A 24620-nucleotide genomic window follows, 5' to 3' on the forward strand; every position below is an offset into this window, starting at 1 on the left:
ATAGATTTATAATCCTTTTGTGGTCCACTAATGATTCCCATATCTTTCTCAAACATGCTTGTACTAGATGGCCATTTGCATCTGATATAAGATCACAATTCAAAAACATAAAGCATCAATGCCTTCGCAGTCTAAGTCCCTGTAAAACAAAAGTACAGGTAAGCACCCAGGCAATTGTCTACTTTCTAAAGAAATGCATTGGTGTGACAGTAAAAGAAGACAGGCCACTTCATAAAATCATGATAAAAAAACTTGTTTGATTTTAAAACATGCACTTAATTGTACTGAATCTAGGTTTAGAGGTAGGGCAACACCAGCTTAGAATCTTTGACAGAATGAACCATCAAACTTAAAATTATTATTCAGATCATAGACAAAGCTATGACTTCAGGACACTGATGATTAACGTTGTCAATGAATTTTTTAAAACTCCTAACAACTTGGCAACCTAAAATAACATGATTTACTCAATTATTTTTACTTATTTGTGGAAGGAATATTAAGTAAAATGTAGAAAGACCCCTAGACTGGAAATTGTAAAACCTAGCAGTAGTGCTAACTCTAGGACTATGCAGCTATGGGACTCCTCTGTCATTTAATTTCTGTAAGGATCATAAGAACACTATGCATGTAAAATACCATCACTATTTTGTGAGTTCATATCACCCTAGTCCGCTGACGTTTCATCAATGCCATGTTTCTTTTTGTGCCATTTTCTCTCTCTCTCCCCACCTCCTCTGCCTGCCTACCACCACCCTATTTTTCTGCAGTTTTGTTATTGAAAGGAACTAAGTCATCTCAGAGCTACATCTAGGTTATCAATGAATCAAAGTAAAGGGGTGTTCACCCAATGAATATTAAGTTTCATGCCTGGAGATCTATGATAATAGCAGTGACACATGGAAGACAGTCATAGAACAAAGGTAAAAGAAATTTGTCTTGTTAATATTCACACTAAATGGGGAATAAAATTGTTTAAAAATAAGTAGAAGAAAATTTAATTGCAACTGAAATGAAATTGCATCTAATAAAGAGAGAATTACAAACAGGTCTACATGCCTTCCTTCATCCTTCCCTTTAAGATGGTTTTTCTTGGGTTGAATAAAACAAGACTCAGCATATACAATCATTTAATCATTATGTTATACATGTGAAACTAATATAATGTTATATATTGATTGTACCTAAATATTAAAAAATTAACTTTAAAAAATTTTGAAGTTCAGATTCTATGAGGTAACATGTTAACTTCGTAGATTGTTTTTGGTAGAAAGTTTATCTTCAAAGGCTTTGATTTCATTGCACTGTAACCACTTTTACAATGCTCCAGTAACTTTATGCCAATGGTCTTTTTTTTTTTTTTTTGGTGTCTACAAATACCCTGCTCTTCAAATGCTCTTTAAAACTTTATATTCTAACTAGTTTGCTCATTTTTGAGTTAATAAATCTTTGACGTATTTTTAAAAAACACAAGATTCAGCACACTATGTGTGGACTGGAACTCCCTATCTACAGGAAATTTCCCAAGAGAAATAATAGATCTTAAGAGCAATTCAGAGAATGTAGAATGTTCCCTAATGCAAATAAGAAAACAATATGAAAAATAAATGAGAAAAAATAATCAAGAAAACCCTAAAAAGTTAAGTAATGTGATGAAAAAAAGAAAGCCATTGAAGATAATAAAGGCATAATAATAAAAGAGATACAGGCTTAGGAAAAAAAAAATACTTAGTGTAACACTTTGTGAATGTATCTTCACACCTGTCCAGAAGAAAGAAAAAATATCATATCTGAAGGGAAGATTGAAATATAAAGATACTTGTAATTTACAAGGTGTAATTCATTGAGAATACTGAAGCCCAAATTGTGTGCTCTATCAAATTCCCTTTGCTTTGATTCAAAACTCAGAAACACACATCTGATTCCTAATTTGATTTCCCAGGACCTCGATATTAGTAAATGGTTGCCCTGAGTAGTAGGCATAACAGTTTAGTCATGGGAGTGAAATCTCCCACTGTAGATTAACAAATTGGTTGTTTGGTTTACAAGTCATTCTCTCAGGTATTTGAATAGTGTGAACTGATTTCCCAATGCCTGATTCCCGAGAGAAACCTGACCAAATCAAGATTCTAAATCTACAGAAAGTAACATCAGACCTCTCTGGTCTGCGAGACCACTGCAGCTGCCTGACTTCTCACTATGGCCATCCCTCTTTACCTCCTCCTCTTCTCTCTTCCTTTACCATATCCCAAGACAAAATTATTATATACAAAGGAACCAAAATACATAACATCAAGTACCGACCAAACTTTACTTATATGCTTACAGCCTCCTGGGCATTATTCTCCTTTAGTCATGAACAATTTGGAGAGTAGACTTATACAGCATCAAGCACTGTCATACAAAACTAGCCATCTAATCAAAATTCTATTCCATTCTGTCTACTACAAAGGGGGAAAGGAATTTTCTCACTCCCTATCTGCATACTCCCCACTCTATATAAGTTTATATCCTAACAGAAATAAGAATGAACCATTGTGTTCTGGAAGTTTCCAAACTGGCAGGACATCTAACAAAACAAATATCCTTTCTCACTCATGTCATTTCCAGTAAATCCTTAATCTTTGGCAAAAGTTCTTCAGATACAAACTTCTAAGTGCAAACATTTTCTATAAACGTCCAAAGAGTGAATATTTTAAGATTTCCAGGACAAATGCAATGACTTCACTCTGCCATCATAGTACCAAAACCACTACAGACAATACATAAGTAAATGAGTATGGCTGTGTTCCAATAAAACTTTATTTACAAAACAGGCCAACCCTGGCCACAGAATGTACTTCCTCCCTACTTGTCACTTTGCCACATAAGAGAAAAACTTCTCTGCCACTGTACCGGATTTTTACAATCTCTTTCTCTAGTTCCTCCTCACTTTCCTCTCACCTCCATGCTAAGTCCTGCCTTGTCCATTCTCTAGGTAACAACTCTCCAGAAGATGGAAAGCATCAACAGCACATTGTTGACTGAGTTCATCTTGACAGGAATTCCCTACCCACTCAGGCTAAGGACATTTCTTTTTGTGTTCTTTTTGCTGACCTACATTCTGACTCAGCTGGGGAACCTGCTTATTCTAATCACCGTCTGGGTAGATGTGCAACTCCATTCCCATCCCATGTACATCTTTCTTGGTGTTCTTTCCATCATCGACATGGCCATCTCCACCACCATTGTTCCTCGCCTCATGATGAATTTCACTTTAGGCATTAAGCCCATCTCATTTGGTGGCTGTGTCACTCAGCTCTATTTTTATCACTTCCTGGGCAGCACCCAGTGCTTCCTCTATACCCTGATGGCCTATGACAGGTACCTGGCAATATGTCGGCCCCTGCACTACCCTGTACTCATGAATGCTAAACTGACTACCTTACTTGTGGCTGGAGCTTGGGTGGCAGGATCCATCCATGGGCTTCTCCAGGCCATCCTAACCTTCCGTCTGCCTTACTGTGGACCCAACCAGGTGGAGTATTTTTTTTGTGACATCCCTGCAGTTTTGAAGTTGGCCTGTGCTGATACAACAGTCAATGAGCTGGTGACCTTTGTGGACATTGGGGTGGTGGTTGCCAGTTGCTTCACCCTGATTCTCCTCTCCTACATACAGATCATTCAGGCTATCCTGAGAATACGTACAGCTGATGGTCAGCGCCGGGCTTTTTCAACCTGTGGAGCCCATGTAACTGTGGTAACTGTGTACTATGTGCCTTGTGCCTTCATCTACCTGAGACCTGAAACAAACAGCCCCCTAGATGGGGCAGGGGCTCTGTTCCCCACAACCATCACTCCTTTTCTCAACCCCCTCATCTACACTCTGCGGAACCAAGAGGTGAAGCTGGCCCTGAAGAGAATGATAGGAGGCCTAAGGACTAAGAGTCAGGTTTGAAAGTGTCTGTCACCACCTGGGGAAACCTTCATCTTTACAATTTTGTCTAATGTTTAGATATCAATGAGGGGTTTTTCTTCTTGCTTTTCCTCTTTTAGTAGCCATATAATATCAATACATCAAGATCAAACACAGTTTAAGGTAAAATACTACTTTCTAGCAATTTTTTAGTATCCCTTCCACTTAAACGACTCAGTTGCTCCAAGAATAGAGAATGAGATTAAAGCCACTCAGAAAACAGCAAAATCTGGCACACATGACATCTAGAAGATTGACATACAAAAAATATCCAATAGGCTTTTTAGTCTCTAGGTTGACATTGGTCAAGATATCATAGGATACACTATGTTTCTTTTGATGAGAGAATGTTCTTCAGTTCTGTTTCAACTGGATATATACATTAGAGCTAGTTCTAGAAGAGAAACCATACATGCTTTGCTGTGTGCACTTTAACAGGCCTGGACTGGAGAGCTTTCTGTGGCCACTATGTGCTATGAAAAGGTACTGAAGTACTTACTCTACCATGCCTGCTGAAGAAATAAAGCTTCTCTTTTTTGATTATTATATTTTATTGATTATGCTATTACAGTTGTCCTGATTTCCCCCCTTTGTCCCCCTCCACCCAGCACCCCCTGCTCCCTCAGGCAATCCTTTCACCATTGTGCATGTCCACGGGTCATGCATTTAAGTGCTTTGGCTACTCCATTTCCTATACTGTACTTTATATCTCTATGGCTATTCTGTAAGTACCTAGTTGTATTTCTTATTCCCCTCACCTCTTTACCCATTCTCCCTCCCCCCCATCCCCCCATCTAGCAACCTTCCAGTAACTAACTTCTTTTCTCTTGCTTTTAAGAGTTTCCCTTTATCTTTAACCTTTGGCCTTTTAATAATGATGTGTCTTAGAGTGGGCCTCTTTGCATCCATCATAATTGGGATTCTCTGTGCTTCCTGGACTTGCATGACTATTTCTTTCACCAAATTAGGGAAGTTTCTTTTGCTATTTTTTCAGAGAGATTTCCGACTTCTTATTCTTTCTCTTCTCTTTCTGGCACCCCTATGATGCTAATGTTGGACATTAAAGTTGTCCCAGAGGCTGTTTATATTATTCTCATTTTTTTTATTCTTTTTTCCTTCCTGTTGTTCTGCATAGTTATTTTACACTTCCTTACATTCCAAATCATTGATTTGATTCTTGGCTTCATCCAATCTACTGTTGTTTCCCTGTAAATTGTTCTTTATTTCAATTAATGTATCCTTCCTTTCTGACTGGGTTAAAGCTTCTTTTAACTAGTGATTTCACAAACTAAACAATTCAAAAAAGAGAACACAATAAGATATTTTCAAATGTGTCAATTATAAATTCCTCCACACCAAAAAGTAAAATTCTGTATAAAATTTCCCATTACAATAGGACAATTAATCAAGGCACCAGGATAATTTATCCAAATTAGTATTTCATATCAGTTTAGACTCATGAGGTTGACAGCCTTTCACTGAGTTAATCCAAAACCTAAACAATATGGGCAAATTTTGTGCAATATATCTCTATACATCCAGTCTTAACCTATTATGCCTCTGTCTCATTCTCAGCTTTTATATTAAATGCTTGCTTTATTTATGGATGCAATTATGTTATCAATAAAGTCAAGTCTCTCAATCAGAGCAGACAGCCAAGAGTTTAGTCATATGTTCACCTCCACAGAGACTCACAAGTCCACCTAATCAATATAGGAAACAAAAAACTAACCATTCTCAATTTCTCAATATCCCATTCAAAAAAATCTACTAGAAATCCACTCCCTCAAACTAAATAATTATTTATTAAATAGTTTAACCATATTTAACAAATAAAATAGTTGAATAATGCAGTATAAAAATAAACATAATTGGGAGTAAAAGGGAGAAAACTGTATTTGAACAATGATTAAAATAAAATTTTAAAAAATAAATAAATAAATAAAATAAACATAAATCTGTGGTTATTGAAACAAAAAAATTCTAAAGGCTATCATATATCTTGTTCCTGTTTCCCCAGGTGCGTACCACAATTATTACCATACCTCTTTTTCTAATAATTAATAAAATAATATTATTACATGTCTTTATTCAATTCCATGGGTAGAGTGCTTGGGGGTTCCCAGGCTAAAGCCAGAGTGATCATTTCAAACCAAAAGACCAGGACTTTGATAAACCACATGATCTTATCTAAGAGGTACAAAAGAGGAAAGTAGTAGGAGACAAAGACAGACTCTTGGCCCTTGACCAGCATGGCTCAGTAGCTTGGGTGTCATCCTGAGGAGCAAAGCATTGCTGGTTGGATTCTCCTGGTTGGGGCACATGCCTGGGTTGAGGATTCACTACCCAGTCTGGGCACACGCAGAAGGCAACTAATCAATGTTTCTCTCTCACATTGGTGTTTCTCTTCCTCTCTTCCTCCCTCCCTTCCTCTCTCTCTAAAAATAAATAAATAGCCTGGCTGGCATAGCTCAGTGGATTGAGTGCAGGCTGTGAACCAAAGCATCGCAGGTTCGATTCCCAGTCAGGGCACATGCCTGGGTTGCAGGCCACAGCCCCCAGTAACTGCACATTGATGTTTCTCTCTCTCTCTTTCTCCCTCCCTTCCCTCTCTAAAAAAATAAATAAATAAAATTTTAAAAATAAATAAATAAATAAAATATTTTTAAATGATTAAAAAAATGCTCAAAGAATTTAGTGAGAACTAGAAGGAACCTAGTGATAATTACAGTAGTATGGAAAAAGACATATAAACCATTAAAAAAAAACAGTCAGAAAAGAAGAATACAATATCTGAAATGAAGCATATACTAGAAGAAATAAAGAGAAGGTTAAATGAAGCAAAGGACCGAATCAGTGGTTTGGAAGACAAGGTAACAGAAAACACCCAATTAGAAGAGCAAAAAGAAAAAAGATTTTTTTTTATGTGGATAGTTTAAGGGACCTTTGAAACAACATGAGGTGTCACAATCACAACATCACATCATAGGGTACCAGAAGGAAAAGAGAGAGAGCAAAGAATTGAGAATGTATTTGAAGAAATAATGACCAAAAACTTCCCTAACCTGATGAAGTAAAAAGACACAGAAGTTCAAGAAGTTCAGAGAGTCCCAAACAAGATGAACTCAAAGAGGTTCACACCAAGGTACATCAAAATTAATATGGCAAAGTTAAAGACAAAGAGAGAATTTTAAAAGCTGCAAGAGGAAAACCATTAGTTACCTACAAGAGAGCTCCCATGAGACTGTCAGCTGATTTCTCAACAGAAACATTTCAGGCCAGAAGAGATTGCCATGAAATATTCAAAGTGATCAAAAGCAAAAACCTGCAACCAAGACTATGTTACCCAGCAAGACTATTGTTTAAAATTGAAGAAGAAATAAAGAGCTTCCCAGACAAGAAAAAGGTAAAAAAGTTTGTTACCACTGCAGCAGTATTATAAGAAATGTTAGTGGGAGGAGGAGGAGGAGAAAAAAGAGGAGCAGGAGGAGGAGAAACAGAGGAACATGATTAAAAGAATAAAATGGCAATAAATATGTACCTATCAATAATCACTTTAAATGTAAATAGCTTAAGTGCTCCAATCAAAAGACAAAGTATAGCTGAACAGAAGAAAACATGACCCACATATATGCTATCTACAAGAGACCTACCTTAGAATGGAAGTTACACACAGACTGAAAACAAAGGGATGGAAAAAGATATTTTGCACAAATGAAAATGAAAAAAATGCTGGGGTAGCAATACTTATATCTGACAAAATAAAATCTAAAGCAAAGGCTATAATAAAGGACAAAGGACACTACATAATGATAAAGAGAGAAATCCAACAGGAGGATATAACACTTGTAAACATTTATGCACCCAACACAGGAGCCTCTAACTATATAAAGCAAATTTTGATAAAAATAAAAGAGAGAGACTGACAGTAATACAGTCATACTAGGGGATTTTGACACCCCATTGGCATCAATGGGTATATCTTCCAGACAGAAAATCAACAAGGACACAGTAGCCTTAAATAACACACTAGAACAGGTGTATTTAACTGATACCTTCAAGCATTTCACCCGAAAGCAGCACAATATATGTTCTTTTCAATTACATATGGAACATTTTATAGGCTAGAACACATGTTAGAACACAAAACAAGTCTCGATAAATTTGAGAAGACTGGGATCACATCAAGCATCTTTTATGACCGTAGTAGTATGAAAATAGAAATCAATCTCAAGAAAAAATACTAAAAAAAAAAAAACATGCAAAGACACGGAGTCTAAATAACATGTTAGTAAATAATAAATGGGTTAGCAATGAGATCAAGGAAGTAATCAAAGGATATCTTGAAATGAATGAAAATAAGAACACAAAGCCCAAATCCTATAAAACAGAGATAAAGTAGTTTTAGGAGGGAAATCCATAGCATTACAGGCTTACCTCAAGAAACAAGAAAAATCTCAAAGTAAACCATTTAACTTTACACTTAAAGGAACTAGAAAACACAGTAAATAAACCCCAAAGTGAGTAGAAAAAAAGAAATAATAAAGATCAGAGCATAAATAAAGGAAACTGAATCTAAAAACAGTACCAAAAAATTGATGAAACCAAGAGCTGGTTCTTTGAAAAGATAAAGGAGATTGACAGACCTCTAACCAGACTAATCAAGAAAACAAGAGAGAGAATCCAAATAAATAAAATCAGAACTGAAAAGGAAGAAGTAACAACTGACACCAGAAAAATACAAAGAATTGTAAGAAAGTATTATAGGTAACTATATGCCAACAAAATGGACAATCTGGACAATATGAATAAATTCCTAGAAATAATCTTCCAAAACTGAATCAGAGGCTCTGGTTAGGTAGCTCAGTTGGTTAGAGCATTGTTCCAATATGCCACGTTGAAGGTTCGATCCCCATTCAGGGCACCTAAAAGAAGCAACCAATGAATGCATAAATAAATAAAACAACAAATTTCTCCCTCCCTCCCTCCCTCCCTCTCCCTCTCTCCCTCTCTCCCTCTCTCCCTCTCTCCCTCTCTCCCTCTCTCCCTCTCTCCCTCTCCCTCTCCCTCTCCCTCTCCCTCTCCCTCTCCCTCTCCCTCTCCCTCTCCCTCTCTCTCTCTCTCTCTCTCTCTCTCTCTCTCTCTCTCTCTTGCCTGTGTTGTGGGCCAGGTCCCCAGTAGGGGGCACACAAGAGGCAACCACACATTGATGTTTCTCTCCCTCTCTTTCTCCCTCCCTTCCTCTCTCTCTAAAAATAAATAAAATCTTGAAAAAAAAATAAATTCCTGCTTTGGTAATTCCAACATCCCTGCCATGACTTAGTCTGATTTTAATGTTTGCATTCTCTTTAAACTGTGGTTGGTTTGTTTGTTGGGTTCTTTGTTTTTGTTTTGTTTTTTCTTTTAATGTCTTTTGTACTTTTTTCTTGATAACTGGGTATATTTAGTAAAAAGGACTACTTTAAAAGTAGTTTGTAAAAGTAATGTGTTTTGTACTTTTTTCTTGATAACTAGGTATACTACTTTAGTAAAAAGTCATAAATATGACTTTAGTAATATAGTGGTGAGGGATAGGGAGAGGGTAAGCATTCTGTAGTCTTATAATTAGGTCTAAGTCTTTTACTCAGCCTGGACCTGTGGGCTGTGAGTTTTACATGTGCTTCTCAGTACCCTCTCAGAAAGACAGGGACAGGATGGCTAGAAGGGGCTGGAGTTGAGTATTTCCTTTCTCCCAGGTCAGTTAGGCTATGATAATACCCTAGCAGGTTAGGCTCTGGTTAAATAGTTTCCCCTGAAGGCAGGATTTGTAAGGAAGAGAAAGCTCTGCTGTATTTCAAAATGGTTTCATTTTCCCTCCTCCTGCTGGAAGCATGAGGGATTTTTCTCTGATATCTCTGATATACTTTAGGAGACCAAGGTAGAGGTCCTGGAGGTAAAACTCACAAAATCCTGAGGGCCCCCCATAACTAGATCTCCTGAGGTTTTTCATCTCTCAGACTGAGTTTCCAAGAAATTGTGAAGTATAATTCAGGCTTCCTTTCCCCATTGGTTCAGAGAGTGCTGCTTAATATGTCAAGGTAGGTTCATCAGTTGTAACAAATGTACCTCTCTAGAGGGAACATTGATAATGGGGAAGCTATGGCTGGGGACAAGGTGTGTATTAGACATCTCTATACCTTATGCTCAATTGTGCTGTAAATCTAAAACTGGTCTAAAACAAAACATATTTTTTAAAAGACTTTGGAAAAGATCCAGGGAAGGCCAAAAGATATAAATAGAAGTTGTGGAAGTAGAATTTTAGGGGGGGAAAAGGTAAAAAAGAGCAATTAGGCCTGACCAGTGTGGTTCAGCTGGTTGGGCATCATACTTCAAAGTGAAAGGTCGCAGGTTGATTCCCAGTCAGGGTACATGCCTGGGTTGCAGGTGGGCCCCTGATCAGAGCACATGTGGCAACGGCAATGATTTGGTGTTTCTCTCTTGTTGTTTCTTTCCCTCTTTCTCCCTCCCTTCCACTCTCTCTAAAAATAAATAAAATATTTTATTAAAAAGGAGCAATTAGAGACTTCCGGCAAGATGGAGGAATAGGTGGACGCACAGTACCTCCTCGCACAACCAAGATTAGAACAACAACAATTTACAAATAGAATAACACCCAGAACTGACAGAGGATTTATCTGAATGGAAGTCGGACAGCCAAGAAGTTGAAGTAGACCTGTACATCCAGACTGGTAGGAGAGGATGAGCCGGGCAGGCGCAGGTCGGCGGCACGCGGAGGTCGGGGAAAACTTGGCGCGAAATCAGCGCGAAAGCCATCCGGGGTGCGCGGAAATGCAGCGGTGGTCCCTGAGAACGCAAGCAGCAGCTGGCAGACCCAGTGAGTCAACGAATGTGGACCAGGGCAGAGCTCGCAGCCCAAGATCTCAGAGAAGGAACTAAGATCCCAGGAGAACGGAACTACCACCATTGTTTCCTCCCAGCCCCACTCCCACCCCCACCCCCACATACAACGTCACAATCTAGCGACTGGGGTGCCCAGCCCCGGTGAACACCTAAGGCTCCGCCCCCCCACCATATCAAGAGTGACCAGACCGGAAAAAAAAGGAAAAAAAAAGGACAGACAGGGAGAGACAGGTTTCCAACAGAACAGATCAGTCCCCCAGGACTCATCCTTTTGAGCGACCAAGAAATAGCCAATCTATCAGATGCACAGTTCAAAACACTGGTGATCAGAAAGCTCACGGAATTGGTTGATTTTGGGCTCAAATTAGATGAAAAGATGCAGGTTACTATAAAAGAGATGCAGGAAGATACATGGAGGAGAGCCAATAGTGAAGGAAAGGAAACTGGGTCTCAAAACAATACAGTGGACCAGAAGGAAGATAGAATCAACCAAGCAGGAAAGCATGATGAAATAAGAATTCAAAAAAACGAGGAGAAGCTTAAGAGCATCCAGGACATCTTTAAACATTCCAACTTTCGAATTATAAGGGTACCAGAAGGGGAAGAGGAAAAGCAACAAACTGAGCACGTATTTGAACAAATAATAAAGGAGAACTTCCCCATTCTGGCAAAGGGAACAGTCTTCCAAGAAATCCAGGAAGCTCAGAGAGCCCCAAAGAAGTTGGACCCAAGAAGAAACACACCAAGGCACATCATAATTACATTAGCCAAGGTAAAAACAAAGGAGAGAATCCTAGAAGCAACAAGAGATAAGAGGACAGTAACCTACAAAGGAGTTCCCATCAGACTGTCAGCTGATTTCTCAAAAGAGACCTTACAGGCAAAAAAAGGAAATATAATATATTTAAATATATTATATTTAATATATTATTATATATTATATTTAATATATTATTATATTAAATATATTATTATTATTGTGTTTAAATATATTGTTTTAATAAAATATATTTAAAACATAAATAAAATAAAAAAGGAGCAATTAGTCAATATATTATGTTTTTATTTCATCTTACTTATACAGAATACTAAGATGAGCCAACTGCAATTTTTTATTGTTTTATTTGTTTTTAATTTTTTAATGTGTTTATTGATTTTAGAGAGAGGAAGGGAGAGAAATGTTGATATGAGAGAGAAACATCAACTGGATGCCTCCCATATGCACCCTGACCAGGGATTGAACCCTCAACCTAGGTATGTGCCCTTGTTACTGAATGGATGGGGATGGGGGAACAAGACACTGAATGGACCCCCCCTTCTCCCAGGGTCCCCCTGTACTATGTTTGCCTTGCCTGTCACCAGGAAATTATAACTCTCAATGTCAGAGACTGGTGAAAAGGAGAGGAATAATTTATTGGAAGATTATACAGACTTAAGAGTAATAACTTGGTGTCTTCATTAAAATCCCAAAGCCCCTTAGAATACCCATAAATGCACACAGTCCTTCCTCCCCAACTTTGCCCAGTCCAGCCAGTCAGGGGTAATGTATCTCAGGAAAAGAAATACAAGTCCATGCCTCAGGTAGCTCCTGGTTCTTCCCAGTAATGTGCGTTCAATTGGCAGGCCAACCATGTTCCCAGCACCATCAGCTGTGTCACTGCCGCAACTTCCAGTTCTTAATCCAAACCCATGTGGCACCTTCTCATGGCCCAGCAGCAAGCGTCCTTTGACCCCTTTCCTTCCCACAACATCTCTCCTGCATTCTTCCAAATTGCTAAGAGAGAGCTCTGCATCATTGCTACATCTTGCTTTCCAGCTTCCTCAACTGTGTGGCAAAGGGAGCCCCAAAGCCATGTGGTTCTCCCTCTCTCACCAAAGCTGTGTGGGTCCCCTGCACCTCGCATGGCTGCCACACCTGGGTGGCACCAATCCCAGCACCAATCTTCTTCTGGATCCCATTTCTAACTCCTCCCACAATCAGCTACATCTGCCAGCATTCCCATATTTTTTCTGGGCTACCATAGTAAGTCTGGGCAGGCGTGGCCCCATGGCATGGAGCCAATCATCTGCAAGCTCTCAGGCAGGCACTGTAACCAGGGGGAGTTGCCTCCTAGTTACATCCTGGGTAGAAGTCACTCCCATCTCCCTGGCTCAAAGCATGGCCACAGTTATTTAATATACCCATGAAACCAGTTAAAAGTTACAGATATATTAAATAACCATGCCTGAGGTTATTTGCAAAACTATTTCTATGCAGAACAACTCAATGGCCCTGCTCCATGTGTCCCATCCCTCAGTTCAGACTAATGGGGAGTGAAGACATCCTATATTTTTTAATATTTCCTGGACACCTTGAGTTCTGGACCCCATTACAAATCCCTATTTGGGAGCCCCCTGGCTGCACCCTGTTACACCCTGACCTGGAAGCAAACCTCCAACATTTTGGGATATGGGATGACATTCCAACCAACTGCACCAGCAGGGGCAAGCCAAATGCAATTTGATTTGTAGAAGAAAGTATTCTGCTCTGAAGATAATGTGGATCATGTCTTATGCCTTCTTCCTGTGATAAGCCCCAGAATTGCCCTCATGGGTCTGTCTAGAACATGGATTAAGGTAAAGTAATAGCTATGAGAAGGGGATGGGATTGTTGTAATCTAATAGCTCTCTTATAAGAACCCTCTAGCCTAGTTAATAGGCTCCCTTATTGAGACAGTGTTGACCCTGAGAAAGAAAATACCCACCAAGGACTCCTTGTGGTTCATCTGCTCCAAACTTAAAAACAGATATTAGCAGCCACTGCTAGACTGGAGCTTCTCATGCACATCAGGCTTCAGGAGAAGCCCCACTGAACTGCCTGCTTATCTGCACTGTGTTCCTGCCATCTGAGCCAACACTTCTAAAGGAGTTTCTGGGATTATATTTCAACCAGAAAGCCTGAGATTTTCCCCATCCAATCGGAGCTGTGCAGCTATAGCCTCTTTGCATTTTCACTGACTAATCAGAGTGTCTCCATTATGACCAATCAAGATGGTGCTATTTGAACCAATCAAACTGAGAATTTAGAGTTTTCATTTGTATAGAAATGGACCAATCAGGGACCAGAGCAGGGACTTATCTATGTGAGTCAGCTCCCCTCTGGCTCAGAAAGCACACTTTCTTGTTTCCACCAAAGGTTGTCTTTCCCCCTGTAGTGCAGGAGCTCCAAACCAGGGAGATGCTTTAGTGTTTGTGATATTAAACACACACACACACACACACACACACACAGGACCAGCAGATGTGGACATGCTGTTTATCACTCACACTACAAGAGAGTATGCACCAACAGTAGTGGGTCAGTGTGAGAGAGGCCATACCTCCTGCAGTCTGAGGCTCATTATAAGGGGCCCCAGACAAAGGAGGCACATGTCCTATGTGAGACTCTAAACTACATTACCTCAATGTGTAAAAGATCAAGAAGCAGTCACAGGACAAGAAGCCACTCCCAAAAGGAGATAAGGAGGGAGTTACAATCCATTCCAAAAATGATACACATTCCTTCTGGCCAGGGCCTCCCTGGTCAGACTTCAATACGAGTGGTGGGAGAGCCATGTACTGACCTCTCACCTGGGCTGGAACTGTAACACTGAAACTGGCTCCACTAGAACAGAGTTGGTTCACTGGACTGAAGTAAAGCATCTCACCAGAGAGGGACTGAGCTTCAACACAGAGGCCAGGGCCACCTCACCCCAGGGCTTCCTCACAGCCGTGCTGTTTCAGGATTGAGCTGTTTTCACTGAATAAAGTCTCCCTTCATCACACCCCAAATTGGAGAGTCCTATTGGTGTCAACATCTGTCTGTTGACAAGGGCTATCCCGCCCTCCAATAATACCACGTATGGCAGGCATCGGTGTCCTGCATGATAGCTATAGGAGTGCAAGGAGGGCAGTACAGTCTCACACCTGACACAGCCTGGACTTCTGCTCCCATGATGGGACAGGGAGAATGTTAGCACTTCAACTCTGGGATACATCAACAAGACAGTGGAGTAAAACTGGTTTCCCTTTGTAAGCTAGCAAAGTCTGACCTCTGGAAGGGAAAGGAAAGGAAGAGAAGAGCACGAGCCAGCTCCAGAGTTATGCTGAATTTGTGGTTACAACAAGATGTTTCAGTAGAAAATATCTACTATGAGGTTAGGAAATATGAGACAACCTCATGTACCCATATGTGGATTGAATGCAAAAACCGAAAAACACCTGAATCATCAACATAAAGATGATATTTAAATATTGTAAAATATATGTGAGAAAGAGTAAGTATTAAATGCATCACAGATAAACACTTTCTTGGAAGAGTTTCCTGCTTATTATATCTCTTCACCCTCTCCTTTTTGCAGCTACTTAATAGCCTGCATTACAGGCTCTCATTCATCAATCTCTCCTTGGAAGTAATTTGGTATTTCTACCACCAGGTGGAGATGTCCCACTGCTCTTCACTTACAATCAAAGAAAACATAGGTTCTTAAGACTTTTGAAGGTATGGGGGAGGGGTCAGGTTCTTTCATTCCACTAGTTAAGTGCCTTCACCCTGGAGAGCAAAAAAAAAATTGATGAGTGGGCCTAAAAGGTCAGGCAGTACTTCCTCTCATTGTTTTCTTAGTCCTTTGGTTTCCATGGGGATCTGTGTTTGAGTACCAACTCTGAATCCATTTACTACCCCTTAAGGCTTGGGGCTGAGCCCAGAGACTAGCTGTGAAGAGCAACAGGAGTTGGAATAGGTGGAAATAAGATTTATTTTGGTAAATCTGGATAGCAAAAGCTGAGGACAGGTATAGGAGGAGGAGTGATTGGATGGACCTTGGAATGGGTTGCACAGAGGAATGTGAAAAGCAGACAGTGTTTTTAGTTTAAGTAAAATTAGAGACATTAAAATAAAAAATTCTTCAATCAAGGATACTCACCATAGGTCATCTCAGGACACACTCTGGGCCCTGTAGACTTCCGGATGTGCTCCCACCACTATCCAAACGCATCAGTAGACAAGTGTCAGAACCTGCCTGTGCTTCTCCTGATGTGCCCCTCAGTCCCAAAAGCCCTACCTAGCAAGCGATGAGAGCTCCAAGGAAGGGCCATCCACTGTATTCCCTAGGCATGGCATAGTGCCTGGCACATAGTAAGCCCTCAGTAAAATACTTGTTGAATGAATGAATGAGTGAGTGAATGAATGATCCCTAGAATAGATGTCCTTAACTAATCTTACTTAGTTCTAGCTTGAGATAAGACAAAGAAAAGATTTTTTTTCTGTCTTAAAATCAAAAATGTAAATGTCTTCATTCACAGATTAACTCAAAGATTGATTAGGGTGTTTTGTTGTTCTGCTTAAATCAGGTTTTTTCATATTTGCATTACTAATAGCCCCTGTTTCTAAGAATATTCGCCTTTCTGTCTGTTTGGGTTATTCATTGAAGTATCCATTCACAGATTGCAAATCGATCTACATATGAACAGCATTCTACCTAGAGATGGAATCCAGTCTTCTCTCTGAGTCCCTTACTCATCAGCCCCACCCTTCCTCCTCACTTTCTTTCCCATTATCGTGTTTAATTACTACTCTTTGTAACTATCTAACTTATTCCTTGCATTTTTATTGCTTGTCTTCTCCCACAGGTAACAAGCTCCTTGCTGCCTTCCTCACAGAGCCTTCTATTCTAAATTTTAGAATCTAAATGTTAAAGTCTTAATTTTTTTGAAAACTCCAATTTAAGTGAATTCTTCATGGTCTTCCTTTAATCTACTCACCCTCCTACCTTCCAATTGGAAGTGATCTTTCCTTCCCTTAAATGCCTACACATTTCATCTGCCTCTCCACTGTACTCACCATTGCTGTCCATACAAGACAGCATAATGATATTAGCCAGCAAATGTAGTGAGCTTGAAAGACTGGCCAGGCACTGCGCCAAATGCTTTAACTGAGTTTTGCTAAATCTCCACCACAATCCTATGAAGTAGAAACTATTCATCTCATTTTTATGTGAGGAAATCTCCCTCGAAGAAGTTAAGTAAAATGCCCAAAATTATGCAGTTGATAAGGGGTGACGGCAATTTAAACCCAAAAACCCACATCCCAGAATACACATAGTCTTAGGAGGAGAGACTCTGTTCTAAGATAAATGCATGAGAGCTTCAGTTTCATAATTCATAGCTGCACAATCCTCAGAAAATTACTAACCTCTCTAAATCTCCATTTCCTAACTGGTAAGATGGAGATAATAATGTCTACCTCTCAAGATTACTGTAAGAATGTAATTAAAGAGCTTCATATGGTCTTGTCACAAAGAATTGACCCATAAAGAGTAGTTATTCACGTTACCTGCTTACCTGTTTTACCTCCTACATCAAAGTAATGTTTCTTCAACTAGGATCTGGTTTTATTCTCCGTGCATTTATAACATCTAGCATAGTGTTTTATACATAGTAACTAACCATGGCCACTTATTTAACAGAAAGATGGAGGAAGGGATACGGGGGATGCATTTATTGCCAGTGGACAATCAGTCAAGTTTCCCTCCTTCCCATGGAACTTTATGCATGCCTCTATGAAGTTTTCTCACATCATATTATATATATGTTTTGTTTGACATCACCTTCTCAGGGAGAGGCAGGATCTGTGCCCTATTAACCTTTGTAACCCCAGCATCTCAGTTCCCTTACTATGAGCATGAATATGATTTTGTGTTGAGAAATGTATTTTTTTAAATTCCTCCTAAATGCAGGTCCAGTGAGTGAAATATGAAGTACATTTGATAAATGTTTGTTAAGAGTATACCTAATTGGAAGATCTAGCATGGTCCTTATGTCCAAAGGAAGGAAAGGATTTCTCTGGTCTGCACTTGGTTTTCAATACTGAGGTGATTCTGCCAACTGGAGATATAGAATCATGAACCTGTAAGCTGCTTTGGGGTTGGTTTGTTTGTTTTGTTTTTTTAATTTAATCTTTATTGTATTTTTTACATTACCCATAAATCCCCTTCCCCCTCAGCAATCACCACATTGTTGTCCATGTCCCTGAGTCCGTTTTCCTTCTCACTCAATCCCTCCAACCTGAAACCTTCCCCCCACTAGCTGTCATCCTGCTCTCCATCTATGAGTCTGTCCTCAAGCTTTGGTTTTTGACTGGACTTCCTTCTGGAAGTCACAAAGATCATCAGCAGGCCTGAGGGGTGATGATAGACCATAATATTTTAATTAATGTAATTCAAATTAAATTTCAATATGCAAATTATAATTACATTAAGGTCTGCAAAAGAAAAGGAGAGATGACAATGTCAAGGATATAGTCAATCCCACTCTGGCATTCCATTCAATGAGTACAGAGCTAGTCAGCTTTCTTGCCCCCTCTCTAACAGCATGAGTGTGATTCTATAGTGAAAAGTGCACATTTTTCAATTCTTCCTACCCCCTAATGCAGTCCAATTACATCACCTGATATCTAGCCAAAGATATGATCTTCTTCTCCAATACCAGAGCAAAACTGGTCTCTGGTACATTCTGTTCTCAGGGATTTTCAGCTTTGACTCTAGGTGACCTTTGTTGTGAGTGATGCCTTTAGAAACTGACCCCTATGAATTAATTATTGCAGGACCCTATGTAGAAATTGTTGTAATAGACACATTTTGTTGATCAATATATTCACATGCAAAGTACAGAGGTCAAAGCTGGGTAAGAAAATCACATGATCTAACTTAATCAGTGCAAATGAGAAAACTGAGGTCTGGTGAGGTAAAGATATTCTCCAAGATAATTTGACTGGGAAGTGGAAGAGTCTGACTGGAATCTAAGTCAATGATTTTGCCACTCAAGATGGAAATGTGTGGCCCTGGCTGGTGTGGCTCAGTAGACTGAGCACTGGCCTGCTAAACAAAGGGTCACTGGTTTGCTTTCCAGGCATGGCACATGCTTTGGTTGCAGGCCAGGACCCCAGCAAGGGGAGCATGAGAAGCAACCACACATTGATGTTTCTCTCCCTCTCTTTCTCCTTCCCTTCCCCTTTCTCTAAAAATAAATAAATAAAATCATTTTTAAAAAAGAAATATGTGTCCAGTTGTCAAGTTGACTTTGAATATAAGGTCTGAGGGGATAGAAATGCCATGAGGTTATGTTTACATATAATTCATTGTACCCAACTAGCAAAAAGTGAGTACCCAATGGTCATAAAAGAATGGACAAACTATGATTTCATATAAATATACTTTTTATTTTGAAAATTATATATTTTGAGAATATTATACTAAGTGAAATAAGCCAGTTGGTAAAAGACACATACCATATATGTGTCTCACCTTCCTATAAGAGGAATCTAATGAACAAAATAGAACCACAAGGCCCTGGCTGGTGTAGCTCAGTGGATTGAGCATGGGCTGCCAACCAAAGAGTCACCAGTTTGATTCCCAGTCAGAGCACATGCCTGGGTTGCGGGCCAGGTCCCCAGTAGGGAACATGTGAAAGGCAACCACACATTGATGTTTCTCTCCTTCTCTTCCCCCCTCCTTTTCTCTCTCTCTAAAAATAAGTAAATCTTTCAAAATAAAATAGAACCACAGGCATAGAAATAAGAAACAGACTGACAGTGACCAGAGGGAAGGCGGGACGGGAATAATGGTGGAAAGAAGGGGAAGGGACGAGTGAAAGAACATGTATGAATGACTCATGGACATGGACAACAGTGAGAGAATTGATGCAGGAGCAGGGAGTGGGATGGGTGGAGGAGGGCAAAGGAGGATGAGTTGGGACAACTGTAATAGAATAATAAAAAATGATTAAAAAGGAAATTATATATTTTTCAAGCTCTTAGTTTTATAAGATCTTAAATTTAGCCCTGGTTGGGTAATTCAGTTGGTTGGAACATCATCCCAAAGCACCAAGGTTGAGAGTTCGATCCTGAGTCAGGGCACATATGAGAATCAATCAGTGAATGCATAAATAAATAGAACAACAAATCACTATTTTTCTCTCTCTCTCCCTCTTCCTCTTTCTCTCTAAAATCAATAAATTTTTTCTATCCTCGCTCAAGGACATGCTTACTGATTTTAGAGAGAGAAGAAAGAAGGGAGAGAGAGAGGAAGAGAAACATCAATGTCAGAGAGAAACATCAATTGGTTGCCTCTCATAGACGCCCCAACCAGGGACCAAACCCGCAACCCAGGCATCTTCCCTGACCAGGAATTGAACTTTTGACCTTTCAATTTACAGGAAAGCACTCCAACCAAGTGAGCCACACCAGCCAGGGCAACAAATTAAAAAAAAAATTAACTAAAATAAAATAAAAGATCTTACATTTAGAAGGGCTTTCATAGTGTTGCAATAGTTATGACACTCTATTGCTTGTTTTCTAAGATTTTGAATTATGTAATGTTATTTTATTGAGCTTATTTTCTTTTTCTTTTATTAATTGATTTTTAGAAAGAGATTAGAAAGGGAGAGAGAGAAAGAAAGAAACAAAGAGAAATACTAATTTGTTGTTCCACTTATCCATGCATTATTGGTTGACTCTTGCATGTGCCCTGATGGGGAATTGAACCTGCAACCTTGGTGTATTGGGAGGATGCTCTAACCAACTGAGCTACCCAGCCAGGCCAGGGTTGAGTTTATTTTCCAAGGCTATTTTTCAGGTACCTTGGCCAGTAAGGGGAAGTGTTCTTACATTTCAAGAAAATAAAGTTAATACTGGGATTTCATGCTGACTAAATAAAGATGGACAGCTTAGAAATGATGTGTGCCAAAGGATGGCTGAGCTTTACAGTATAAAGATGGGGTAGGTGATAGAAAGAGTAACTCTACTTGAGTAATAGGTCTATTTCTCCCAAGTTTCCCTCTTTACCCTCTCTTTTCTTTCACACTTTCATCTGATTTTTTGCAAACATATACATATCATGGTAACATTTATTCTTTGATCAAAAGATGGTAGCAGAGGTCATTAAACCAGATAGGGCAAAAAAACATCTAAACCTCATAGAATAGAATTTTGTCCTTAGAGTCACTCCTACAACATCCTCAATATCTCCTCTAAATCCAGTGATCTCCTCTCTTCAATTTTGTATGAACATTTTTAAAAATATTTTATTTATTTATTTTTAGGCAGAGGGGAAGAGAGGGAGAGAAATGTCAATATATGGTTGCCTCTTGAGCACCCCCAGCTGGAGACCTGGCCTGCAATCCAGGCATATGCTCTGACTGGAATTTGAACTGGCAACCCTTTGGTTTGCAGGCTGGTGCTCTATCCACTGAGACATACCAGTCAGGGCAAACATTCAAACTATAAATATTTACATCACTCTCTCTCTCTCTCTCTCTCTCTCTCTCTCTCTCTCTCTCTCTATATATATATATATATATATATATATATATATATATATATATATATATATATATATATATAATCTAGCAATGTCTAGAGAGGGAGGAGAGAGATAACATCCACAAGATGAACAGTAAATTTTGAACCTCATATTAAATTCCATGGGATTAACTGGATCATGGGGTCAAGAAAATGAACAATTTTCTTGAATGAACAATTTTCTTGAATGCATTCATTTTCTTTAAAATGAATGCATTTTAAGATAGACAAAGAATAATGAATGGAACACTATATGATTATTAAATAATATAAGTACTAAATTGCCATCCAACCATTCTCATAGAAAAGCTCAATTGCAGTAAAACACAGGATTCTGCACAATATACACTACGGTCCTACCATGCATTTTGATCTTCTATATTTAAGCCAGTTGCCATTTACTTCAAACCCACAAGTCCAATAAAGTCAATAGTCACAGCAATCCTTCCAATTCTTAACTCCTTTAACCATTAACTTGTTTGCCATTCTATTCCAGCCTCTTTGGACTTTTAGGTTGCCTGTGGGATCTTCAGCTCCTCCTGGTTCTCCTCAAGGATTCTGGCATTGATTTACCCCATCAGCTTTCCTTTCTTTGAACTCCCTTCTGTCATAGTAAACTTGCTCTAATCAGTTCCATGGGAACCATGTGTCCTAACTCATTTTGAGGCCATAAGACCAGTTCCAGGATTGATGAAGAGAAGCCACATCAGAAGTCCCCAAGAGTCCTGGCACAAATTATCCCAACTAGATGATAAAGAAAGCAGTGGCATAATTTGGAAATGGAAATATCTGTAATGTAAAACAACAACAGAGATATCATCAAAAGATTGAAGTCCACCTTTGGCTGATGTTGCTCAATGGGTTGAGCACCAGCCTGTGAACTGAAAGGTCATTGGTTCAATTACCAGTCAGGGCATATGCCTGGGCTGCAGGCCAGGTCCCCAGGAAGGGGGGCATGTGAAAGGCAACCAACTAATTCAATGTTTCTCTCCCATTCTTCCTCCCTTCCCCTTTTTCTAAAAATAAATAAATAAATAATTTTTTTCAAGATTGAAGTTCAAATAATCTACATAATAATAATCTGGACAGCATGTGTTGTTGTTTTTTTCTGTTGTGCAGATATTTGTTGAACAAATGAATGTGAATGAATAAACTCTAGTAAAGGCAGACTTAAAGGATCTTCACTTAAAATATAAGTAGTAATCAGCTAGGCATCATCAAGAATGTTCTCAGTACTTAGTCACTAAAAACTCCTATTCCTGGGAATAGATTCTAAAGTGGGAAAGGAATTATTACCTGACTGAAATACTTTAATGTATGAAGTTATTGGAATGGAATTAGCTTCTAAAATACAATGGTCCCCCCAAGAAAAAAATGTTTATAATTTTCAGAGAGGAGGAAAAATTAATTTAAGATCTATTTTTTTTATTTTTTATTCATGGATTTGAGAGAGAGAAACATCAACTTGTTGTTTCACCCATTTATATATTCACTGGTTGATTCTTATATGTGCTCTGACTGGGGATTGAACCCACTACCTTGGTGTATCTGGATGATGCTCTAACCAACTGAGCTACCTGGCCAGAGCTAAGATCTTTTTTTTTCCCTTACGCTTGGTTTCCCACCCATTTTTGCCTTGTTTCTTCTCCAGTTCCATAGTGTAAGAGAAGGGGAAATTCCCAAAGATAAGGTATGGTTCCAGAGAATCTTTTGAAAAGTCACTTAAACTCTCTTGTTTTTAGATTCCTTATGTGAAAAGTGAGAGACTTGGAGATGATTCCTTTCAGCTCCAAAGTCTTTGGGAGTCCACTTGTTCTTCTTCATAAAGGTTCTTTCTGAACACTCTATGTTTCTATTATATGTTGTCAATTATTCATATTTTCTAGCATACTTCAATCCATATGTTCCTATTCCTCCAAAGATTTTCCTCTGTGACTTAACGCTTTCTTATCACTCTGAATTTATTTTCCTTTCTCATGGCTTGGTTTCTCTCTCTCTTAAAGATTTTATTTATTTATTTTTAGAGAGGGGAAAGGAGGGAGAAAGAGAGAAACACCAATATGTGCTTACCTCTCATGTGCCCCCATTCCTCACTGGGGACCTGGCTCACAACCCAGGAATGTGCCCTGCCTGGGAATCGAACCAGTGACCCTTAGGTTCTCAGGCCAACACTCAATCCACTGAGCCACACCAGCCATGGCCTCTCTCTCTCTCTCTCTCTCTCTCTCTCTCTCTCTCTCTCTCTCTCTCTCTCTCTCTCTCTCTCTCTCTCTCTCTCTCTCTCTCTCTCTCTCTCTCTCTCTCTCTCTCTCTCTCTCTCTCTCTCTCTCTCTCCCTCCCTCCCTCCCTCCCTATCTCCCCTCCCTCTCTCCCTCCATCCCTCCATCCCTCTCTCTCTCTCTCTCTCTCTCTCTCTCTCTCTCTCTCTCCCCCCCCTCCCTTGGCCTTTCTCATCATGCCCCACTCACCCTCACTGTTTGTCCCTAATTTCCCATCCTTCGTTGATTTGTTATTTTTCTTTCAAATGGCCAGCCTCAGGACCCCCAGAACTTTAACAAATTGTTCCTGTAATGTCCCTTGAAAACAGACATACTCTCTCTCTCTCTCTGTCTCCTTCCCACCCCCATCCTAGCCTTCTCCCACTGCCAGCCAAGGCTCATGGCCCTCCCCTGTGACAACCTCCCTTTCCTTTCCCATTAGCTTGTCCTCTTCACAAACTCTGTTTCCCCCATTTATTTAACATAAATAACATGGAGAAATGAAGGTAAGCAAAAAGAATAAGTTCTATTTGTCCCCTTATGAATGTTTAAATTTCTACCATCCTTTGCAGAATCAACTCTAAAAAGAAACACCAGACAAGACTCAGTCTGAATGACCCTCCTTGATCTTCACTCCCTCCCTCTGCCCTGAAAACACCATGGCAACTGCCACCTGAAAGAGGCCAAGCGGAAAATCATCTAATAAGACCAGGGATTGTTTGCCAGTGCTTTCTTATTTAGTGAAGTTTTGAAAAGGGTACTTTTTCCTTACTCTTTACTGCCTTACTCTCTTAATGGGAGAAGACAAAAAAACATGTGGTAGTATATGGAATTACAAGAAGCATAATTTGTTGCAGATATTAATTGAAGTTTTTCAAATTTTCTTTGAAAGTTAAAAGTTTGTGTCATTCTTCAGGTCTCTAGCCTGAAAGTGAGGCCTATAACAGAAGCAGAAATCAGCAGAATGGCAATAAGTTGCCACATTGTGGCAAAAACAAAAACAAAAACAAAAGCACACAGACTGTCCAAACAGGCATTGCTTGAACAAATTTTAACCAGCAATTTATCACCTATGAGACCTTGAACAAGAAAGCTACTTTGTTTCTCTAAGTCTCAGTTTTCTGGTTTGTAA

General features: G+C 39.3%; 1 protein-coding gene across 1 annotated transcript; it reads left to right on the plus strand.

Annotated features, from left to right (window-relative positions):
- The first annotated feature begins 2995 nt into the window (after window positions 1-2995).
- On the plus strand, window positions 2996-3937 carry LOC123808738 (olfactory receptor 10G3). Its single transcript, XM_045823550.1, has one exon. It carries the CDS (start codon window positions 2996-2998, stop codon window positions 3935-3937), a length of 942 nt encoding a protein of 313 aa, XP_045679506.1.
- The last annotated feature ends 20683 nt before the right edge of the window (window positions 3938-24620 follow it).

Source organism: Phyllostomus hastatus, unplaced genomic scaffold, assembly GCF_019186645.2.
Source record: "Phyllostomus hastatus isolate PE091 unplaced genomic scaffold, TTU_PhHast_1.1 phas_scaffold_501, whole genome shotgun sequence".
NCBI lineage: Eukaryota > Metazoa > Chordata > Mammalia > Chiroptera > Phyllostomidae > Phyllostomus > Phyllostomus hastatus.

Bases quoted from the DNA above. Each gene is read 5' to 3' on its own strand.
- LOC123808738 (XM_045823550.1), top strand. From the start codon at position 2,996: ATGGAAAGCATCAACAGCACATTGTTGACTGAGTTCATCTTGACAGGA.